At 42.0% G+C, this 24607-nt stretch overlaps 1 protein-coding gene across 1 annotated transcript; it reads left to right on the top strand.

Moving 5' to 3' along the window:
* Nucleotides 1-1204: 1204 nt before the first annotated feature.
* LOC117237655 (pancreatic lipase-related protein 2-like) lies at nt 1205-24162 on the top strand. The gene is made up of 10 exons (XM_033501825.1): nt 1205-1472; nt 19412-19566; nt 19664-19818; nt 19990-20109; nt 20481-20627; nt 21074-21302; nt 21650-22081; nt 22730-22856; nt 23352-23567; nt 23796-24162. Coding segments are annotated over exons 1-10 (1686 nt in total). The 5' UTR covers nt 1205-1470; the 3' UTR covers nt 23899-24162.
* Nucleotides 24163-24607: the final 445 nt, after the last annotated feature.

The following is a 24607-nucleotide window of genomic DNA, read 5'->3' as shown; positions in this document are numbered from 1 at the left end:
AAGTAAAAATATCGAAAAAGAGATATTTCTCTCGATAGCGAAAATGAAAAAATTATAGCCCTTTTTTCTCGTCGAGGACCGTCAATTTTATTATACTTTTGTTATATTTCTGTCATGCGGTATTTCATATAGTACTCCACCCTCCGTGCAAAAATTGAATTTTCAGGCCCAATTCATCGCTTATCCCGTAAATATAAGATTCTACTTTTTTCCTCGTCTAGTCTGATTCTTCCGCTTTAGCATATTTTTACTTAAAATATAATTCTCCGCTACATATTCGCTTACACGTACAATAGCTTTGCCTATTTTTCCACGGCACAGCCCGTACGGGTATCTAATTCGAGACGACTCGATCGAGAGCATGACACGAATTCACGCTAATAACGCTGTTTAGTATTGTTCAAGTTTGTCAAACACGAAACACCCGTTGCTAGGACACGTTAAGTTACAATCGAAGGAATCGGTAATATTCCGACTATGTAACATCGTGCGTTGGTGGAACGCCTAACAATGTGTTTCCTGATCGTTGAACAGGAAGAGGAAGTAGGATATCTTCTCGATCAAGGTCGTCGAATTTGCCGCATGAAGAATAAACCGAACCGCCAATAACGCTACTACGGCGGTGGATCAAGTAGACGCAAGTACGAAGCCTCGAACTGTCGAAGCTCGATACGATATGTAATAAGAAACAGACATTTTGATTTATATAATCCTTTATCAAGATCGCGTTCCATTACAGATTATTCGCGAACAAATTTGACCATTACGAGATCGTTTCGTCGTAGAATTTGCGATCGCGTTTGTTCGATACTGTAACTCGTGGAACTCGAGCCGCAACTATCCCTGTGTACGATTGCCTGACTCGCCGAAGCAAACGTAGAAAAGGGCCGAAGAAAAGAAATCGGAATTTCAAAATCTGTCCATATCGTTGCCACGCTCCTCGGTACGTTGCGTGTAAACGTACCGTATCTGGTTTAAAGAAACTGATAAACAAGTTCGGACCACGCCGTTCTCTTTAAAACGAATTGCAAGCAAGATCGAGGAATACCAGCCAATTATTCCGAGGAGTACACCGCATCGGCGAATCTGTCTGCATTCCCCACCATTCGCAGGAGAACAACCAGGTGGTGGACTGGAGATTTCGGAACGTTAAAGTTGCAAGGCTGCACGCTCGCCGAGTTCAGTCGAGAGTCGGCCTCTCACCGCGTCGCATCCTTTCGATAGGATCCGGTCGATATCGATTTCTCTCGTGTGTTTCGTCGGTCGAGAGTCCGAGCCTTCGTTGCACGGAAAACGGAAACTCGCGAACAGTTTGCCATCGGTATACCACGGTAGACTGTCATGTGAATTACCACACCGACCGAACACTCGAGCGTTTTTCGGCTGACATTGGACCGCAGCAGTAGTAGTCATCGTCACGATGAGACCGAGAGACACGTGAGCCTGTGACATGATAGACGCACTTGAAAAATGTGAGTAGAACCGTTTTTCCGATAATATTTGCCGGAGAAGAGACGCTTAACCGCACCGTATCGGTTTTAAATACGAGCTCCGGACAAAATTGGTATCGGAAGATCAACGATCGGCGACGAAAGTGTCCGGCCGAAGAAAACATTTTAACCGGTTTTTAAGAACTTTGTGTCTAAATCGGAGGCTACGAAACTAGCGAGAGGAACAGGTCTGTCTGCGAATTCGCGAAACGTAGCAGCGATCCCGTTAAAGAAGACAATTACAGCGATTAACACGATGATCGGCAACTTACACTGATGGCCGAAATACCTAATCGTTTTGTTTCAACGAGATCGATTTCAACGGATTTCTGTACAACGACCGAGATAAAATTTTCGTAAGCTACCAAATTGTCGACGATGCAAATGACCTGGCTAATATCGCCGGAAAAGAAGTTGGCAAACACGATACGATATTTCGCAAAAGTTAAACGTTTTGGTAAATGTATATCGCAATGCATCGCGGCTGCGAAGGCAACGTGTCGAAAATATACGGAATTCGTGCGTCGAGTTAAGCCTACAAATTGATAAATAAAGGAAATTGAAACGAAGAAATTGAACTTGCAATTTCTTGCAAATTTCTTCGGGATATTCAGATTCGCTAGCAAGATAAAGCATTTCTGAATTTAATGGTGCTTGGAAAGGAGGTTGTAAGTAGACTGTGAATATAGTAGGATAATACGGATAATAGAACGATGGTAGGATAATCGGAGGTATACTAAAATATTTGTTACACGAGTGTAAAATGTACAACGGTATTCTGGCGCTAGGTACCTACTGGCTACTAACCACCCAACACTAGGAGCCTCTAAATATTCGGTAAATAAATTCCGTTAGTCAGGATGAAAACGATCGTTGTGTAAACACGTATAATTGGTGTAAATTTTATAACTGCGTTTCAAATCTGTTTGACGACGTCAGATACGATAACGATCGTTGTTAACCGTAATTAAAGTAACCACATAGCAGAGTGGAGAGCGCGAGTGTCAGGGCCGCGAGATCATCGAGCATCGAACAGTGGTAGCAGGTTTCCGCATCAGGTTCGCGGTGAACGAAGGATTTAATGGATGGTTTAGAGGACGAAGTAACAGTACAGCTGGCGAAATACCGAGTGTATAAAGGTGAAAGCAACAGTCACGATGAATGCACGACGATCGGCTGATTAATGCTTTCCTCTACGATTTTTATACAATTCGAACAATTCGAACGAGCGTCTATTTTCGTAAGAGAAATTAGAAATTTTAATCTTCCTTAGATCCGACGTATCTCTGTAGAAAAATACACGATGCTCTATATTCCGCAAAATATAAGTCTTTTATTTCGAAGATACTAAAAAATTGGAATTCCTCGTTTCGATCGGCTTAATTTATTTTGCGCGTTACTAGCGAAAATTAGTAAACCCGTATCGTGTTTCCTTTTGTCGTTAGTTTCGTTGGTTAGTTAGTTAATTTTGTCGTTAGTTCGTTTGGTTTCATCGAAACGAATTAAAGCGGATAGATCTTAGATTCGTAGTATTACGGTATACGTACAACGAATAAAACGAACGTTAAACGACTCGTTATACATCCGAATCTCGTGCACGGTGCATCGAGCAACGTTACAAAATCACGAATCGCATGTTCTTGCGTCGATCTCGCCGGTAACTGACCTTGATAACTGTATCGTTCAATCGGATCCAACCAACACCGGATCGTTGGATAAAACAGCATCAAAATCATTCGTCCATTCGAATCACGTTCGCTGTTTCCATTCGTGACGATTCGAATTCGTGGCACGCTGTCAAACGAGAGTTTAAATGGCGTTCGTAGCGTGGTGTCGTGGTTTCTGGCGTTGTTTTCGGCAACATTGGCCAACAGGATATTTCGAAGCGCGTAATAAACAACTTGCAACGGTATTGATATATTCGAACGTGACCGCGTATACTACATCGAGATGAATATCAATTCCCTGTTCGAAATAGTTATTAATAACGCTAGAAGACGGTGTACGGTGTTTAACGTCGTCTCTGCAGAGAAAAATATAAAAGTCTTGTCCGTACCATCTATCCGATACGAACGGAACATCGAGTTTTGTTTACAAATAAAAGGTGGCACGTCGGAATTCGGCATCCTCTGTTTCTCTTTTTCACGAATTTCGACTGCGTCATAAAGTATACAAGTTTTCTACGAGCGATTCTCTTTAATTCCTTAATTCCTCGTTATATCCTTTTATCGTATCCTTTGAAATCGCGCAGAACGTACGAGGTATTACAGCGAAACGACGTCCCAGGTTATCGGTTGGTCGTATTTCTCCTTACCCTTTCTCGTTATTATCTTCCTTTTTTTTTTATCAACTTCGATTGTAGTCATAATTCGTTCGTTCGACGTTCGAAACTACGTACGTATCTCACTTACGTACTGCCGCTCGCTCATAGCCATTCTTTCGCGTACCATTCGCTCCCACCTAACGCTCTTCGTTGTTATCGATTTCTAATTTCAAGTCGGAGGTGCCCGAGACTCTTTTAACGCGCGTCGGAAAAACAACCGTGTAAAAGCGAATAGACGATAAACAAACGATAGATAAAGGCGAGGTAAGAGAGAATCGCGTAAAAAGAGCGCCAAGTGTACACCGATACGATACTTTAATGGCAAATAACGATACTTGAGATAATTGGAATATTCGCAAATCTTACTCGACCCGCTATCCTTTTCTACGTGATATTCCGTCGGTTCTCTTCCCCCTTCTGTCCACGTAATCTATCGTTCTTCTCCTTTCCTTTACTCACAATCGTCTAACCCTTTCCCCACAACCGCATCTGGCTATCGTCGATCTTTTCCTCTATACTCCTTCCTCGGATACTCTGCTCGCGTCGTGGAATACGTAATTTGTCTTTCAATTCTTTTAAACTATCAGAGCGTGTCTTTCTGCCGACACGTCGGTTAAATGTAATCGAACGAGCGATGCTGCAAGTTAACGCGTATCGAAACGTAAATCGTTGCTTACATATTTGCTATAACATATTTCCGAAATACGATTTTCGACTGTATTGGAACGCGAATAGCGTGCTGGTCGTGGCAAAGGCAACGTGTTTTCTTTCGTACAAGACGTTTCCAAAACATAAATCGATTCTTCCTTTGTACCTGTTTTCGTTCCGGATGATCACGTCGCCGCTATCCATTCGCCCCTGTTTCTTCTGCTTTGTTTGCTCAAGTTTTTGCTTGTAATATAATAAATCTCTATTTTATTTGTATTTTATCTAAACACATACGTACAAACGATTAGATTACTTTTAATTACCCATTTTGTTACGAAACAGCATACCAAATACACTACAAATCTCGAAGGTGGCGCTAAGACATCTCTAGTATAGTAAAAAATGTGAACTCGTTTACATTTATGTCATTCGAACGTAAATAAAGCTGCATTTAAGTTACAATTACAGAAATTATATTATTAGAAATGAAAATAGATTATACGATAGCAGTAGCTTACGTTTCCCCGTTACGTTGTAAGCCCACGTTTCGTATCGCTTTTACGTCGCTTCGAACTCTGTAAAAAGCTGCCTCTTAGCTTTCGAGACGTCCGCCAAAAGATGCCACAACCTCGTCGAGGGTAGAAGTAATAAAATCGCGCCGTTGTGCGATTTTCACAAAAACTGGAATCGCAAATTGATTTTTGTAACTCGGCTGCCCAAAGCTATAATATATTCGCGCTCGACGTTTATCGAGTACAAGAACGTTTCCTCTTTTTTGGCAATAACGCGACGTACGAGATGCGTACGTTCACTTACGATCAGCGTTGTACCGTTAGAAATGAAAGATCCGTTTATGTCAATATCGAACGTCAAACGCCAATGAATGAGTGTAATACGGTTTTTCACGACGATACAAAGCTGCGGCAGAAATATTTATTTATCGTTCAAAGTTTAAGTTTGTCATCGTTACGAGTCGCACGTCAATTTGGCATCTATATACGCAAATTTCTTACTTTTTAACATTTACCTACGTGAATTTTCTAACATTACAACCAATTCTCTTTACAGGTATTACCGATGTAGGTTATCTCAAATTTTCCAACATTCGTGTATACCGTTTTGGTTAGATAGTTTAGCACTTACGCGTGTACCCCTACTTTTTAATATTCGAACATCGATATATAAACTGCCTAGCATTTAACGAAATGTAAATCGTTAGAAATCGAACGTTTAACGAACCAACTGTACGTCTATTTTACAAACGTAAGAAAATCACATCGAAGCTGATGGAAGGGTCGCGACATCTAGAAAAACCGAAGCTACGACAGAAATAAATCAGCACAAATTTTCCAATGCTAGCGAGGAAAGAGCAGCAGGCCTCTCTAAAGCCAGGCTTACGGGTTACACTAGCGAGTGTTTCATACTTTCTCCAGAGACATGCCTACGTGCACGTAGGCGTGTGTATCAAAGGATTCTAGATTCTAGACTCTTCGTCTGGCCACTCTGAATCGTCGACGAATAATATACGTATTTATCTTACGCGATCGAAGCGGACCACGTCGCCAGAAACATTTGGCCAGTTTTCAGGAGATTACAGGTCATCTTATCGACGATCGTTCTCCCTTTTATCGTTCAAACGTTTTTCTGTATTTTTCGAAAATTTCATATCCTAACTAAATTTCAACTTTATCCCATTTGTTCGTCGATAGTTCGTTGCACGAGGGTTGTACGAGCGTAACGCTTTGCTTCTTTGCGTGCGTGCACGTCCATAGATTCTGAAAGATCCGAAAGGGACATAGCGTTCACGTTCTTTCGTTGTGTCGTGACGCGTACGACAGGATGATGTAATTTACGCTGTTCGATCATCGTAAGGACTATTCGGTAGATAAAAGGACGATAGAACCCGAAGTAAGATTTGGAACGAAGAAAACGCGATGTCAGTTTTGTTAGCAATTTTCCGACGATCTACGTTCGGCTGGAAACTAGAAAGATCAATTACGCGATAAAACAAAAGATCAAAAAGCGAGGAGCGAGTCTCGTCTTCGACGATAATTAACCGTTAAGGTACAGAAATTCGAGGAATAACGTTCTTATCGAGACGGAAGAGTTTGGTAAAAAACGTTGCGAAATTATTAAGTTAATTGGCGTGTAATTAAAAAACTGTTAACCGTTGTTCGAGTTTATTTACTCTTGGAACGTGATATGGACAGATTACTTTCAACGCTGAGATCTTTTCTATAACTATACGATCGATCTTTTTACAATACTCGATAATAATAATTAATAGCGGAATAAGGAAGCAAACGTTTGCCTACAAAATATACGACGATTTCAACGTTAAAGTACAATGTTTGAAAATCGGTTGCCGAGCACGAGAGAATGATACTTTCAGAAAAAAACTCAAAACGAAAGTAACGAGCGGACAAAGTTAAAAAGAAAGGTTTACGATCTCCGTGGAACTAGGAAACGAGCCGAGAGTGACTGGTGGAATCGAAATCGAACGAGCAGATTTCTTCGTGATTGCGTGAATTGCATCTGTTTTGCGTCCTTTAGCGCCGACGAACACAGCAACGATCGCCGAATTACGTTCTGTGTTTTCCGCGGCCGGAGCACGAGTTAACGGGTTTAACCATCGAGTAATTTTCGCCAGGAAGAGGCTAGTTTCCGATTTTACACGTTTCCGAAACCACTACCTGCTTTGCTCTTTTTACAATCCTTACGTTTCTTTCGCAACGTCCAACGAATATTTCTCCACGAGTCGGTTTCCTGATTTCTCCGCTTCGTTTTCAGTCTTTAGCGTTTCCTACTTGCTAGCCTGAAACGCTCGACATCTCGAAACAAGCTTTTCAAATACTATTCGAAACAAACACTATTCGGTTATTTATCGCCTGTTTAGTTTTATACTCGATTAACCGATATTTCAACTTTCCTAAAATCCCACGATGGAACGAGGATAAAAGTGATTCGTTATATCTGCCATAGTTTCCGAGATATTGGCAAAAAGCTATCGGTACCGCTACAGTGAATTCAGCCTATGATCGTGCGTTCGTATCGATCGTCGGCTTAAGGCGGACGTATAAGGCGGGTATAACGTAACTCTTATCTTTTGTGTTTACAGCACGGTATATAAACGAACGTCGAATAGAGCTTACCAGATGCTTACGAGGTAACCGGCTGTACGAGGCTGTAAAAAGAACTTTTATATTTCGTTGTAATAATAATCACAACGACGACAACAGTAATAATAATAGTAAGAATAATAATAACAATAACCGCTACAATATCGATCGGGTTTGGCTCGGGTTTTTTCGCTTTCGAAACGATAGCGCTTCTTCTATTTCGTAAAATAATACCAATTATTCGTTTTCTACGTCGATAAGGACCGTACTCGCTCGAAGTTAAGACTCGAAGCATCTCGGCTAATACGGCACTCCGCTGTGTCTGGGAAACTACGGCCGCGACCACCGACGCTTACACGCGAAGCAGAAATACGTTGAAAACGTCGAGCCTCGCAACATCAAAGTATTCGTCAAAGTTCAAGTAGCATCGAAATCGGAAAAGTCGTGACGGTTCCACGGCTTCGCCTTAATTTCCTTTCTTTCGAAATTTCAAAATGAAGAATATCGTCGATGGATCGGAAGGGAGCAGCGACCTACCTGTTCCAGGCTTTCGTTCGATCACATCGAGTTAAGTGGCATTGCTATCTCGACGAAGAAAATGAGAGACGCGATTTATTAATGGGCAATTACGCGGCGAGTAGCCTGCATTTTCAGACGATTTCCGATGATATCTCGAATAAACGGTGCTTTAACGCGAGATTAGAATGGAATGGAACTTTTGCCTGCCTTGGAGATATTTGAAAATCTTCTTGCCGAGATACGCGTTGTTTATCGCAGGAAGCATTCGATGTACGGCTGCTTGTGACGCAAAACGCAACGCGCAACACGCTCTTGCAAGCACGATCGAAACTTCAACAACCGCGCGCTATTACGAGACGCGCGAATCGCGTTACGATGGTCGATCGACCGTCGCTATTTTCGCGAAAATGACGAATGCAACGCGTAAGGCAAAGAAACGTATGGGAAGAAGGTGCGCGAAATAAACGAAAAGAAAGGATTCAGGAAGTACGTTACGCGAAGGTTTCACCCGCATCCGTATGGATCGCTGCGCTCTGCCATCACGCGATTCAGTTGGATCATTTTCTCGAAACGTTATCCGAGGAATCATCTCGCGAGAGATCGTCTTTTTCTAAAAGAATCGAATCGTTCGCCTCTTTACGACGCGTTTGTTCTCTGACGCGTTGCGTGCTGCTTGTAAATTAATTTTACGTAAACTCGATCGATATCTGTAGAAATGTATAGCTAGAATACTATAGATAACTAGATAGAAATTACTTAGTATCGCCGAGAGGGATTTTACTTTTAGCCGGAATTCTCCTATCGAGAGTGCGCCTCTTCGCGATAAACCATCCGTGAAATCTCTCTCGATTTATTTCTTCGTGTTCTCTGGTAATTCCCCTCCGTAGGATTGCAATGTTCGAAATAACGAACGATCGGCTAACCAAACGAACAAAGTTCGAGAAATATGGACAAGCGTTTTTCGACGCTTCGTAAAATATTCTCACGATCGAATCGAGTCGTAAACGAAAAAGAAAGTGGAAACTCGTTGCACGACCGCCGCGTTTCAATCGTAACTCATAGGTGCATCTTGGTCGAGTGAGATTTCTCGTAGCGCCAAAAAATTGACCAGTTACTCTTTCGATTTCCCATTAAATGTCCTTGCCACGTCGAACCGAACGATAAACGAAAAGGAAAGTGGAAACTCGTTCCATGACCGCTGAATTTCAATCGTAACTCACAAGTTCATCGTGTTCTAGCGGCTAGAGATCGTCGCATCTACGTCGTATCTCGATGATCCCTTGAACTAGAAAGTAATCGCGATCCTGGAGAAAGAGAGAGAGAGAGAGAGAGAGAGAGAGAAACTGCAAAGTCAGCGGAGCAACGTGGTATTCAGTATGCGATTATTCAAAGTATCAAGGACGGAAGACGTCCTTTAATAAATCTGTCGTGTTTCGTTGAGTTCTTTTTCGATATTAAAATTTTGATCATTCGACGAATCCAAACGCCTCGCGTAATATGTACTAATTTTGGCAAAATGATCAAATCTTTCCGACATAAAATATTCGAATATTTCAAAAATTAAAACAAGGAAATTTCGCTCCAATGCAAACTATTCGAGCAACTTTCCTGAATGAATACAAACTAAGCTCGTGCTATCGCTAATCGCATTTCACTTTGCCACATAAATTAAACTATCGACGCGAGACTTTTGCCGACAACTTTCAGAAATCTACAAAACACTCTACGCAAAACGCAAAAATTCTCCTTTTGCCGACCGAACGTTCCAACTGGCACCAATTTCGATCCTATGAAAATCGATGAAAATCTCCATCCGCGGTGCAACTAATTTATCGCGTATTGTAATCGATTTTGTGCACAATGTTTAATTGCTTCGAGGAACTCGCTAATTTTGATTAATAGAGGCGTTTAATCGGAGACTCGCCACTTTCACTTTTCTTACAACGAACCTCTTTGCCATCGAAGCCGTACGTTACGAAACGAACGAAAAAATCCGCATTTTTTCTTTATCTCCTTCGACCCATCGCCGTTCGAGCTTTTGGATTTAGGTCGGTATCGGGTTTCAATGGCAATGATTAGTCATCGAGCAACTTACGTAATAACGTCCCAGAAACCCGGAGAATCAAAGGAAATACAGTTTGATTTGCCCAAGAGATCTCGACTAGGTGTCTTGACCAAGGTTTACGCTTGTGCCACGGTACAAAGTGTAGAAAAAATACTACTAGCTACTACTACTACTACTACTACTACTAGCAACGTAAGAAGTGTTTCCGTCGATTAAAGTAGCAAAGTTCGTTCGACATTTCGTAATTTGATTTTTATTTGTTTTTCGATCATCGCGTTTAATTCCAAGTTACAAGATGTCGAGGTCTTGCTAGCTAAATATCGAAAGGTGAAGTTGTAAAACCTTAGCTGTAAAACCTAAAGGTGCAAGGATGTAAAACCTTCCTTTTTCTTTCTTTTTTTTTTTTTTTTTTTTCAAGGATTTAATCTCTCAACGTACATTCTGAAAATCAGTTACTCGCGTGTAAGCTACATACGTGACAAAATCCACTTTCTCTTTCTCTTCGGTGTTGCGATATGGTTGCGGGTTTTGTTCTTTCAGGAAGCCAGCTCCACTGCGCTATTACGAAACACCATCTTACTTTACGCGTTTTCAAATTCTTCTTCGAATCTCGCAACTAGACCACGGATTTGTAAAAATTCGCAATGCGATATCGAAGTTTTCGAACGAAACTCGGTTCGCGCTTGTCACTCTTATCACCGTGCATTCTCGCTAGTTTCTGCTGCAAAATTAAACGTTACAACGTAGTAAAACGTATTTTATCCGGAGTATGTGAAAGAGCACGGGAAACGCCGTGGAATTTGCGTAGATAGGGTTACACGGTGGATGGTAGCGAGCACATGGTTTCGTTGCGCGCCAACCAACGGCCACCGTTACGTCCGATATGTAGGTCAGTGTAAAGGCCGTATGCTGGAAAGCTATCAATCCAGCGGTGGTAAACGATGCACGCTATTGTAAACATACCTGCGCCAGAAACTTATTTTGCTACGTGTTTACGCGCAATACGTGCTACGGAAATAGATCGATTATATGATACAAAGCATTTCGTTCGAAGCCTTACGCGTTTCCCTTAAAGAAAAATGAAGAGAAAAAAAAAAGGAAGGAAAGAGAAACGAAGGAAAGAAAGAAACCGCCTGTTCTACGTTAAAACAAACTGCGTCGATCGTTATTATCGATTATAACAAAATCTAACGTTTCGTAAATATATCTAGAAAGAGCAGAAACTATCAAAGTATGTAAAGTAAGTATAAGGCTGCGTGAAAACGATAATTCTTCGAGCAATTCGAAGAAACGACTTTAGTCGATTAGAAGCAAATTAATTAACGTTGGAAAAATGCAAGATACGCGGTGGAACGCGAGGCAAGGTAGTAAAACTGAATACAGAGTGAAATACAAATTTTTGAAAGTTGCACGAACCCGGCTGATTTATCGAGAAACACGTTTTCTGGCCAAATACGTCTTATTGTGGTTTATCGTTGAAACCCATTTGCCGCGGTGAAACGCCCCATAAAGTCGAATTCGCCCACCTGCTAACGTTTTCTTGCCTTTCCTTCGTTCCCAACAGCTCGAACATTGCCGTTCTCGTGGTTTGTGGCGAATGTTATTATACTTATTGTAATACACGCATTTACGAGCGCTCGAGAGTAATTTCGTTACGCAAGTTGATTTGTAATACGCGTTACAAATTTTATTCTCGAACGTGATTAATATTTTATCGACCATTTACTTTCCACCTATCTTTTACCGCGGTTGCTACTTTTACCGCGTTTCGTTATATCGCTATTTACCAAATTTTCCTAAAGAATTTTCCCTTTAGGGCAATTTAGTACACGATACGTATGTTTCGTTATATCGTATATATAAGCAGCCGATTGGTTCCAATATATCGTAACCGTGCGAGAACAACAAAATGGCCAATTATTCCCGAGCTTCGTCGGAAAGACGATGGCAATCACCTTGACATTTACCGGATAACCAACACGATCGATTAATGTCGCGGAAGGCCGACAAATCGAGTTGTATAATACCGGGTGAGTCATAGACGCATGTCCATGCTCGAGGACTTTGAACAGTGTATCAACATACCGAAACGAGTGACAAACGTTTTACGAATTACGTTTTAAGCGGATGTAATGAAAATCGCGATCCTCCGTGCGAAAGTAAGTGGAAAGCGTAGAGCGACGCGTAGAGACAGAGTCGACGCGAGGCTTCGTAGGTACGTTTCGGAGCGAGCGACGACACGCGTACGTCCTGTAGAGCCGTAAATGCTTTTGTTGCTCGTCGTCGCAAGGTCGTCGAATTCGACGAGATTACAGCGACGCGTGTCCGATATAATCGCTGAGTAAGCGGACGTGAAATCGTCGGGAAAGTCGAGCTTAGATCTCGTCTGTGTCTGATATCCACCATTCGTTTTATGGAATTCCGTCTGGTAGTCCTCTATCTGGCAGTTTCCAACTAATTCTAAATCGATCCGAGCGAATCGAAGTAGAACGTTCGCGGCAAATCGAGTCTCGTTTCTTGCGCTTTTATATAATATATTTAATAACAGGATAGAAGGTTGTTGCGAGCAACGACCGTCCGAGACTCGTTCCACTTGCGGCCGGTACTCGAGGCCGTCGCTGGCTACCCCTCTCGCCACCTTCTTTCTCGATGTAGGCTGGATCGTTCCAATTAAAACCGTGGAACGTGACAAACTATCGTTAGTGTGTCGACTCGGTGCACGTGAACTTGAGAGACGAAGAAACGGTTTATCGCATGCTGTTGTTGTTTGACCTCTGGACGGTCAAGTTTTTTCAAAAGTTCGAACCACTCTTGCGGAAACGAGCACGGGCTTCGCGCGGAACGCGGCTTTGCCAGAAATATCGCAATTTTGCTGTCGTTGGATTTTCGCTGTCGACGCTGCGAATCGTCTTTTTACAAAGCTCGACTTATTTTTACCGTCGTCGTTGATCGTATCTTCTTACCTTGCGAGAAGCAATCGAAATCGATGCCTGTTCGGTCGTCTTCGATGGAGATTGATTGGCATAAAAAAAGAAAAAAAAAAAGAGGCAACGAAATAAAAGGTCTCGACTGTTCGAAAGAGAAGAGAAACGCGCGTGGAACCGCCGAATCATCCTCGTGACCTAACGCATCGTACCGCTGCTAGGGAAATGCTTTCGATTTTTATTTACGACTAACGTAATCGAGCCTTTCTCTCTCTATCTATCTCTCTTGCCTCTCGTCTCTCCTGTTCTCGTATTTGTTACGCGCGATTATGTAACACGCGTGGCCTGAAATTCGCAGACCAAGGAATAAATTTCACCGCCGTGCACCTCGATTCCGACGTCGCAACGATTTTTCCATCTTTGCGTAAAACGAGACTGCAATGACTCGCGTATCGCAAATACGTTTCAAAGTCGGCGGTCGACTGTCGCTTTGCGCGTCCAAATGCGGAGAACGTCAGGGATAAATTAGTGATTACACGAGTATTTCTAGTATAAGTGGTCTAGTATAAGTAAATACGTGGCGATTGCTTTAATCGTTTACCCTGTAGTGGAAGCATCCGAATAACTAATATCGAGAGAGGTATGATTAACAAACGTACCGTTTTTCCAAGTATACAGGCTTGTCTCGTTTTAACCGATCCACGAAAATATCTCAATGAACTGTACGTTATTGGAAAAAGCGTTTCAAACGTGAGGGATATCTCGCGACGGTCGCAAAGTCCTTGTCTTGGTGGACGTGGCATTTCGAGCTTCGTTCTTTTCAAATCGAACTATGTATACGCTTTTCTGTACGCCGTTCGATGCGATCTTCGATTATCTGCGAAAAGGTACGAAAGCCTTACTTGTTTCGGTCGCAAAGCTGATAAAACAACAACTATCCGTATCGTCTGGTTCGTATTTTTCAACGATCGATACAAAACGTTAGTCGGAATTATTAAAATCGATCGAGCTCGGTTCGTAAATTAAACCGGTGGAAGCGAATTGTTGTAAAATAAATCGAGGGAAGCGAAACACGCGTTACTCGAAGGTCTGCGGGTCGTGAAACGTTAAACGTGGAATAGAGTCATCGATCGGAGTTGGGCTTAATCGCAGCCGTTTGTTTACCTCGATCGAAGGGAAACGAGGAATCCATTGTGCGTGCGATGGCCACTTTCACTGCTTTTCAAACTAGTAAATACCGATTCGCTGCAGCGCGGCGCAGGATACCACGTGAAATTACACCACCGAAGAATTTCAATTACCTTGCCACCTCTTAATATTAATTGCGCATCCTCGTGGAAACATTTGAAGCAATTTGCGATTTGAGAGAGCTTGCGCGTAAAAGTGACGGAACAGGTAAATTACTTTCACTTATGCGGCCACGCACGCTCGCTTGCAACGAAAACGATCGTTACTTTGTATCCAACGATAAACCGAACAAGCGTCGAACAATACCAATCGAAATTTATATAGTCGATAAGAGAAACCGCGATAGAATTACGGTTCCTATTTCCCGCTTAACGATGTAATTCAGTTTTAGGAAATTCTATTATCCAAGCGAGAATAAACGATCGATTTACGTCTCATTCTATATGAATTATTTAGGGACACGTACAAGTTCGAAAAGCGTCGCTATAAGGAAAAGAAGGCTGTAGTAATCGTCCTTTGAGCATAAATACGCTTTACTTCGGCGACCACGCGCGCCGTTATACTTCCTGTGTAATTAGTTACGGCAACGATACAATTTAATCGAACGTCGGACAAAGTATCGCTCGGATGCAGCTCGAGTCGTGGAAAAAGAAAAAAGAAAAAAAAAGCCGTGCCACTTTCGCAAAACTTTTTCTGCTCGGGGAACCTGGATTATTCGAGAGGTCGATTGTTCGGCTCTCGTTTACGAGCTACGTCGAAACCTTGTCCGCGTTATAAGAATGCGTATCCTCGATACGACTTTACTCGGCTGCGAGCGACCGTAATTCGACCGAGGAGCGATGCAACGACGACTTTCGGGATTAAAAAGCGATCGGATAAGAGATTATAGAAATTAGTAGCTAAATTCCACTAAATCTAAAGATCGTAGTAGGCCTGTGAATATTTGAAATTTGATTTTTCGCTAATACCGATGTAATCGTTGGAAGATCGGTGCTGGCTATCGAAAAATTATTACTTTTCCATCTATTTCCTAGCGATTAAAAGAGAAGCGTAACATCCGTATTTCCTTCGTTGTAATTATAAAACGACGATCGTGATCTCGAATCCCTCGCGCCACAAGGAAATTACCATGTTGCGTCGCGACGATAACGAGAGAATTGTCATTTCCATAGATAGACCATCGTGTAATTGCAACAGTTCCGTCATAGTAGGTGATCGCTATTCGGATAAGCGACAATTATATACGAGTATGTAATAGCGACTTTAAGATTTAACGACGATAAGGTTGCAGGCTCGGTTGCCGACGAAGGGTTAAATCTGTCGACGTTTCAAAGTGGCAAAGTGGCACGAAGAAAGTTTCATTGTGCGTATACACGGTGGCTGACGGAAATATCGAAACACGCGCGACGAAACGTTTGTAGCAACGTATCGCGCGTGTCGTACGAAACTTGCCGAAATTTTCTTAGCCTCGAACGCTGTTATACGAAACGATCGGTTGGACGCGATAAAGTGGCATTAGCTGCCCTACGTGGCGTCTGCTTTCGCTGCGTGTGCCGTTTAGACGACTTTCTTACGGCGCGACGCGTTCTTCGTCCTCGACAGAAACGAGAAAGAGAAAAGTCCGGTTGAAGGAAGCAAACGGACGAAAAAATGGCACCTCGTCGATTCGGAAGAGAAGAGAGAGGCGTGTGCAGGAAGTGGTACAGCATTGCCGGAGGGAAGGACGTCGAATCTAGGTCGCGATCGTGTTCCTCTCTTCGTGTTTACGCAGATATGTAGGCACCCAGTGGTTCTCGTTCGCGCCATTCACGCAGCAAATATTCCTGACTCGTTTCCTTCTTGTACGATCGACGCAAACAGTTCTGTGTATCGACACCGGATGCTTTCGCCTGCTCCGTATTTTCTTCCAGGATTTGGTCGAACCGAACTTGGTAGGTGTCGATGGTCGCGTTGATTCCGCGGCATTGGTTTTAGGAATTTGGATTTATATCGTTGAAAACCGTCTTCGCTGACATTGGTAATCGTAGACGCGATCGTTTTTTAAAAAAAAGGAAATCCGCTGTACGATCGATTCGAGAAGAACAACGGTGCTGGAAACGTCTTCGAACTTGGAACGCGTATTTCTTAGTATTTCCGTTCGCGATCGACATATTGTACCTTATATATTATAAAATGTAAAATAAAACGTCGGTTATTGGCTAACTCGTATCGGATCGATGATAACTTGTATTAGAATTTGTATTAGAAAAGGAAGAAAAGTTGAGAAAGGGGACGAGTGGCGGCGTTAAAATTCCATCGACCGTCACAGAACGAATCTCTGAGTAAGTAGGAGCGTTAGAACGGTTTTCACCGCGATTTTCATCGACCTAATTCTTCCTCGGAAATCAGGCCGCGCAAAGAGAACTCGCACGATCTCTAAACGACGCTGCAAGTTCGTTAAAAGTCGTTTACTTTCTGCGGTAACATCCGGCTGAGCATACGGCAGGGAACGTAATTAGAAAGCTTCGAAGAGGAGTTATGGCATCGTTCGCGTTATCTATCAACCGGTAGAAGCGTATTTTATAAATTTCTACCTATCGACTGCGCCCTCTGTTTCGTATACGCGGCTGTGTTGAAAGTAGTATAAAAACGGCCTGTTCGAACTTTGAACGATTAGGAAGAGTCGAAGATACGTATGGTACAGTGGCTCTCAGGGCTTTCTAATCGATTTTCAACCAACGCGTGAAATCCTCGCGAATTACGAATGAAATTCGATTTACTTATTTATATGTGTCTATTCTATTCTACGTATACGTAGAAAGAATAGCCAAAATCGATACAAAATGTGTTTTGCGCGACGAAGACGGCACTGTGTTCAAACCCGAATTCGTTACACTTAGAAACCGGCTGGCAAACCTTGCGATTAATAAACGTGCTTTCTTCGTAACGCGCGTAATCAGGATTATAGCGAACCTCTGCGAATCTACAAATTGGATATCCCAGTTCGTTCAATCGGTCTCGTATTATCCTTGGTGCTTCAATTTATATCGTCGAATAGTTTATTCGCGCGATTTGTTAACAGCCGTGAACCCTTGCGTATTGTTCGCGTCATCAGCTCCCGACGTGAGTTCCACGTGCTCCGGTTACGTCCTCCGTACAATTGTCCTATGACACGATATAATTCGATACAACTTGGCGCTATACGCTTTGACCAACTGATACTAACTAACTAATAATACGATATAATAATACGTATCTAGCTTTAGCTAGATTGGCTAGATTGGCTAGATTGGCTAGATTGGTCGAAACTCGGGTAAAGTAATCGAACGAATCGAGATAACGACAGATTTCGAGATAAGTCTGGTCTTTAACGAACTTTCCTTCGCGTTTCGATTTTTACGACGATCGATCGCCTCGATTCGTTTTCGACAGTCGCAAAACCACGACAGTTGATAGTTGCGAATCGCTGGGAACGCTGGCGCCGCGGTTACACTCTCGCTTTCGAAATAATAATTATTTAATACTGGAAGTCGTGGTGAAATGCGAGCGACCGGTTTTTGGCCAGCCTCTTTGGTCCATCCGGTACCCGAAAGCCAACCTCCATACCTCGATCCATGGGACAGGCTTTCCATAACAAGCAGCGGTATCGAAAGCATTTTCGAAAGGGCGATCCACGGTCATCGAAAATTAGACTGGATTTTACGTAACGGGACCGGGTAAACAGACTGCTCGCGCTGTTGTTGCATCTAGCGATTTCTGCGGGGCTCCGCGCGATCACCACGGTCGTCACATCGTCGCCAAAATTACGCAACATCGTGCCCGCTCCCGCTCGTTTACTCCGTAATCTTTTATGCAATTTTATGTTTTCGCCAAGAGCTTGCGTTCGTTTATATCCATCGTACTGGTTGCAACGATCTGCGCGTTGAAGATAAGATTTACATATATCCACGAACACGTGCCGCGTAAGGACGAAGAAAATACAATAATAACAGGCGAACAGAGGAGTCGGCATCTACGCGGTAATTCGTTTCGACTACTAAGAATTATGCACGAGTACTTGGCATTGTTGCTATAACGTGTCACGATCTCGAAAATATGTTTTCCAGCAAATTTCCGCGCGTGACAACGTTTACAACGTGACAGCGTTTAGATTCTACGGTCGGGGTTTTAATCTTCTAGCTTCCGAGGGAAAACAGTTCACATTGATCATGGTTTCTCATTTCGACGCGAGAATTACCATTTAGCGGAGAATACGTATTTAATCGGCCAGTTATTCTCCGTTCAACATAGGTGACGAGTATTTGATTTTTACGGATCGTCTTCTCACGGTTCCGAGATCTCGAGTTACGCAATGTTTTGTAAGTAAACTTCTCTGTCCAGTTTTCTAAATTCTCAAATCATCTAAACCACTCGCTGGTCGTTATAGTTCTCGGCGCGACGCGAAATCGACATCACTCGGTGGATAATTTGATAGAGTGGATAACAGGCTACTGTTACATTTTATCCGAAGTTTCCTTTCGCGGTACCCTATTATTTTACCATATTCCACGACTACTATCGCGGACGGATCGAGCGAAGCGTCTGATCGTATCTCGCCAATTCTACTTAGGCTTCGCGAACGCTTCTACTTACGCTCGTTCGTTCGTTCGTTCGTTCGTTCGTTCGTTCGTTCGTTCGGCTCGTTCGGCTCGTTCTTTTCTGGCAAATGAGATTTCTTTGCGCAGGTACGCTAGTTAAACGAAAGCGGTGTCGATCGATTAAACGCGATCGACGAATCAAATGATTTCGAGATAATACGTATAAATAGAGAATCGTGGCGAAGAAATCGTAGAGAAATTTAGACGGACGTAATCCTCTCGAAACGATGACTCGGTACAATTTGAGTTAAAATAAAATAGAATAATTGGGAGTGGATCGAACGTTGATCCAATCTACGCACGACAAATCCCAATTTAATCTTCGCGAACGGTCTGGCAGTTTTAAGGCACGTTTGAACTTGAAGCCGAGTTTTCTCGACGAAAAAGATCTCTCTCGCGATTCCTGACTCCTTTCATTACCCGCGCGTTAATTAATTAATCTTGGGTCGAAGGAAGCGTTTGCAGCTGCTCTCCTCTAACGATACGAGGTCTAAATCGATCGTTCTGTTTCTGCTGCAGGATGAGGAGGAAGAAGCAAGGAGTCACCGAGGGCGGAGAAGCGTCGATTCTGCTACTCGTCGCATTGACTCCTGTTATCTGTTCCGCTGGAATCCTGGACCCTTGGCAGTGGGCACGTAGCGATCGAATCGACGTCAACATTCCTTGGTTGCCGTGTAATTACATTTTGTCAAACCCGATGTAAAAGACGATTCGGGCAACCGTTTCGCTTTCTATATTTTATTTATTATCATCGTGATTTTATTTCATTAGTCGAGAACGAGACACGATGCTACGACGAGCTAGGGTGCCTGAACATAACCAGAAGCTGGTATCACCTTATCCATAGACCGCTCAACGTCTTCCCTTTACCACGAGAAGTCATCAATACGAAATTTATTCTATACACGAACGATAATAACGTCGAAGTGAGTAAAACAGTACATATTTACGATTATAATTCTTTCCAGTCGACTAATTACTACTAAAATTACAACTTGCGGTTAGACCTTTTTAATTCGTAACGCTGTTTGCAAGATTTTCCGATTATTTTTTTACCGAGTTTTGTTTAATGGAATATTCTGTCCGTCTCTTCACAGGGCCAGACCTTGTCAGCCGCGAAGGACAAGTCAATAAAACGGTCGTACTTCGATCCGAAAAGGAAAACAAAATTCATTATACACGGATTCATAGATACACCGCTCAGCAATTGGGTCAACGTAAGTGAATCGCCTCTTCGCTTCGCTCTTTCGCTCTTTTCGTTTTCCTGTATTAAGGAAATATTTTTTATATTAATTTTATATTAAGGAATTATTTTGTTCGAATAGTAAGAATATTCGCGCGTATCGATGTTTGGAGTAAGATGTACTTCATAATTGAAAATTGATCGTGAAATACGATTTTATTAATTTTTTCGCGCATCAAGTAGTAGGGGCGGTAAATGTTTCAAATTAATATATTTTCGATAGTTAAAAGTTGATACAACGGTTGAAAGTTTATTTACATGTTTGATACATTTAACGATAATATTTCCTAGTTTAATCGATTTACTTGCATTCCTATCTAATCCGTTGTTGAATCGTCGCCACAGGAAATGAGAAACGAATTATTGAAGCACGACAACTACAATGTCATCATAGTTGACTGGGGTGGAGGAAGTTTGCCGCTTTATACTCAAGCAACCGCCAACACGAGACTGGTGGGCCTCGAAATAGCTCATCTCGTTAAACACCTGCAGGTAAAATGAATTTCGCGAACGAGCAAGCTTGCTGCTCTCGGCAGAATCGTTTTTTTTTTTTTTTTTTTTTTTCTGAAAAGAAAAGAAAGAAGAAGAAAAGGAAAAAAGTGACTTTATAGCACATTGTGACGTTTAATCTGATTCCAAAGCAAACTTTTAGATCGCTTAGGTTCGTTTCTAGGTTTTATCGCTTAATTTAATGTACGTGTAGCATATACAGCGGATACAAAAAGTATTTACACGTGATACGAATTAATTAGTATCGTATGTTGTTATATTCTTATTATTTATTTGGTTTGCGTGATTACAAGATGCGAACATCTCTAAATACGTATTACGATATAAAACGCTATGAAACTGAAATGTCGAAGCTCGTAAAAGAGATGCTGCATTGGAAGATAAGAAAACGAAATGGAAAGATCAAAGTATTGTTTGTTGAAACGCAGACAAATTATGGACTGGACCCAAATGACGTGCACCTGATCGGACACAGCTTGGGGGCGCATACCGCGGGATACGCAGGAGAAAAGATGGGAGGGAAGGTTGGTCGTATTACGGGATTGGATCCTGCAGAGCCCTATTTCCAAGGGATGCCCAGTCACGTAAGACTGGACTACACCGACGCCAAGTTGGTCGACGTCATTCACACCGATGGCAAGAACTTCTTTTTTCTAGGTAACAGAAAAATATGTTAACGTGGATACCTACCGATCCCGCTCTTCTAATCCGATTATTAATAATTATCAACTTTGGTTTCTTGTTTCGCTATTTCAACGTTGAAAGTTAACTACGTATATGTTACGTTTGTTAAGACGAAGCGGTTTTTACTTGGTAAATTCTACCGAAACACAAAGTACAGTATAAAAGTTGAAAAGTTGAAATAAAAAACGAACGACAAGCAGGATTATTGAACGAAATAAAATCTTACGGACTACGTTTATTTGAATTACGAGCAACGCTGTAATCATTCTGTTTGTTTATGCAATCGTTCTATATTATAAACTAACTTATCGCGCGACAAGGGCTTCCCGGATATGGAATGATTCAACCATGTGGCCACCTGGACTTCTACCCGAACAATGGCAAGGAACAGCCAGGATGCACGGATCTCAGCGAAACTACCCCTTCCTTGCCTTTAACCCTGATCAAAGAAGGTCTGGAAGAAGCGTCGCGAGTACTGGTTGCCTGCAATCATGTGCGTTCCATAAAACTCTTCACCGAGAGCATCAACTCCAAGTGCCAATACGTGGCCCACGAGTGTTCCAGTTACGCCAGTTTCCTCAAAGGCGAATGTTTCTCGTGCAAGAGCAACAACAGTCTTAGTTGCGGTATCATGGGTTATCATGCAGACACCAGTCCAGCTTTGGTTGGAAGGCAGGCTATGGGACAGGATATTCTGTCTCTGCTCGGGTCGAAATTCTTCTTCGCCACTGGCAAAGAAGATCCTTTTTGCAGTGAGTGTTACAAATATCTTCACCGTTGGATTTCATCGATTTTTTAAGCCCTCTATCGATATTTTCGAATAATTGCGATTACGATTCGGTGTATATTCCTGCACGGACTTGGAGATTCCTTCTACCTTAAAGCATAGCTTCCAAAGAGAAGAAATCTGCGTTTCTAGGAAAGAATCTGATTGAATGCGAATTCGTCGTTTCGGACGTCTTAGAAATATTTCAAAGTGAATTTTAGATTCCATCGATCATCGTTTGAATTTTATCGATTCTTGCTGGAACGCTTCTGCACTGGATCGAACTTGTCGGGCCGTTCCGAGCGTAGGTGTCACGCAATTATTTATTATTATGAATCGCGACAGGCTGCTTTCACCCTGCTTATCGTCGAGGAAAATTGCTACGTGTCTCGAAACTAATTTAACCGTGCCCTACATAAGAATCCGCTAGAAACTTGCAACAGCCATTCAGCCGATCGGATAAAATGCAAATGATTTTTTCACGACCTCGAAACGATTTTTAATTCTTTATCGAGAAATAGAATCAAAGTTACCGAATAATAATAGGATAACTGATAAATAGAAAGATGGAATTAACGAAAATTAATAACTTCGTTTTTAAGTTATTAACATGCAAATCTCGATTACTTGTCAGGGAGACATTACAGGATCACCATCGATCTTGCCCGGCCACCGAGCGCAGAAAGTTGGGTCCAAGGCTTCCTGAAAGTCACTTTTCACGCGGAAAATGACGTTATTCGAGACATTGATCTCACACCTAGGTAATCTTCGTGTATCTCTATAATTCTATTAAAATTAATTCCATCGTCTCATTGGTAATCGAACGCTTCATTTTGAAATATTCCTCGTAAAAGAGGAAAACCACGATAAATACACCGTTGCCTATCGAAATGAAACCACGAAACGATAAATAAAGAAAAAAACGAATAGGAAAGGTAATTTGCCATAGATACAGATATACAAACACGATCTCATCCGTACTCAGAGTGTTAATAAACGGCAGTCTGACACTCGAAGGACTTATAAGTATTCTCACCTATAGGAGTAAAACGATGTCCAATCGAAAATGCACGCGATCTGCATATCGAAGAAATTTGAGACGATTTTAGGGCAGGCACGCAGCTTGCGGCGCTATTCTCGTCTCAACTTGCTACTTTCGGATACGGGACACGTGCTTTTTCATGGTCTCGCTTTCGCGATAACTACTTTGAACTTAATTGGCCAACTTTTTGCTTCTTTCATTCCCGCAACCGTAGCGGTTACATGAAATTGGAACATGGATCGACAGTCCGAATGGTCGTCGCTCATCCGGCCGGTGCATCCGGTGAACTTGGGAAAATTCGACGCGTCGAGCTTTCATGGACCTACGATATGGACGTGTTACAACCAAAGTCGCTCTGCTTCTTCTGGTGTAACGATCGCCTCTACGTCAACAGCGTCACAGTGGACGTTATGGAAATCCCGGGAAGAGGGTAAGCCAATTACCTTTGAACGTCAGAGGCGCCGGGTATTTTTCCTATTCCTCGACATCACGTCACGCATACGACGTATGTTCGTAACGTTGACAGTGTACACGATGTTCAACATATTCAACGTTTAAAGTTACACGTAGTAATTTAATAATCGTATCGACTCGTTTATAACATTATCTTTCATATACATACATCTTTGTAAATTTGCATACGTTATTATATGCGCAGGAAAAGAGAAGCAGACTTCACCAGCAGGCTCTGTTCGGCAAGTAGACAGGAGTACGCAGAAATTGCCAGCGGTTCCACCGCGTCTTTCGTCGACAACTGCTGACAACGTCTTCAACTTAATTTAACATGCATCTGAGTACAACGTGATAGTTTGCGGTTCTCGTTCCTGTGAAAAGTATAGAAATTAAAGTGCGATCTAGTGCATATCTAACGATAAGAATCAGCAGCATGAATAATGAAAATTATGGCAGAGTCTACGAAGATCGACTGAAACCTGTATTTCACAATGATGTATTTCATTCAGAATACGTCCACGAGTTTTCGTTTAAAAAAGAAGAAAACAAGGCAAGATTCGTTTCGACAAAAAATTTATTTAAAAAAAAAAAACAACTGTAACTGTACAAATACATATATATATATATATATATATATATATATATTTGTTTATATTTGTATATAATAAAATAAAACAAGTTGCACGAGTCACAGGTAAAAAAAAATCGTAAACGATAGTACATACCTATCTTTCGAAAGCGAAACACGAAACCACAATGGAATAATTTTCATATATCGTAAAAAGAAGAATATTTTGAGAAACCTAATATCGCCTTACATATAGTACCTCGGAAGAATTCGCATTTCATTTCTTTTTTATCCTGTAAAGTGCGGTGCAATATGATTATCGAATTTGCGATGAAAATGATATACATACATATAATAATATAATGTGAGAAAAGCCGACGCGCATCTGCTGCAGTAATTAATTACCATCGATTACTTTGTACATCTTGTATATATGAAATTGGATAGAT

The sequence above is a fragment of the Bombus vosnesenskii genome, unplaced genomic scaffold, assembly GCF_011952255.1.
Source record: "Bombus vosnesenskii isolate JDL3184/JDL3185 unplaced genomic scaffold, Bvos_JDL3184-5_v1.1 scf7180000013395, whole genome shotgun sequence".
NCBI classification, from domain to species: Eukaryota; Metazoa; Arthropoda; class Insecta; order Hymenoptera; family Apidae; genus Bombus; species Bombus vosnesenskii.
The sequence above is the reverse complement of the archived record's forward strand: the minus strand, read 5'-3'. Positions and strand labels throughout refer to the sequence as shown.

What these genes read in the sequence shown, in the direction of transcription:
- LOC117237655 (XM_033501825.1), top strand. An exon ending in CGAACGATAATAACGTCGAA is followed by an intron (nt 19,819 to 19,989) that starts GTGAGTAAAACA and finishes GTCTCTTCACAG; the next exon opens with GGCCAGACCTTGTCAGCCGC. An exon ending in CAAAGAAGATCCTTTTTGCA is followed by an intron (nt 22,082 to 22,729) that starts GTGAGTGTTACA and finishes ATTACTTGTCAG; the next exon opens with GGAGACATTACAGGATCACC.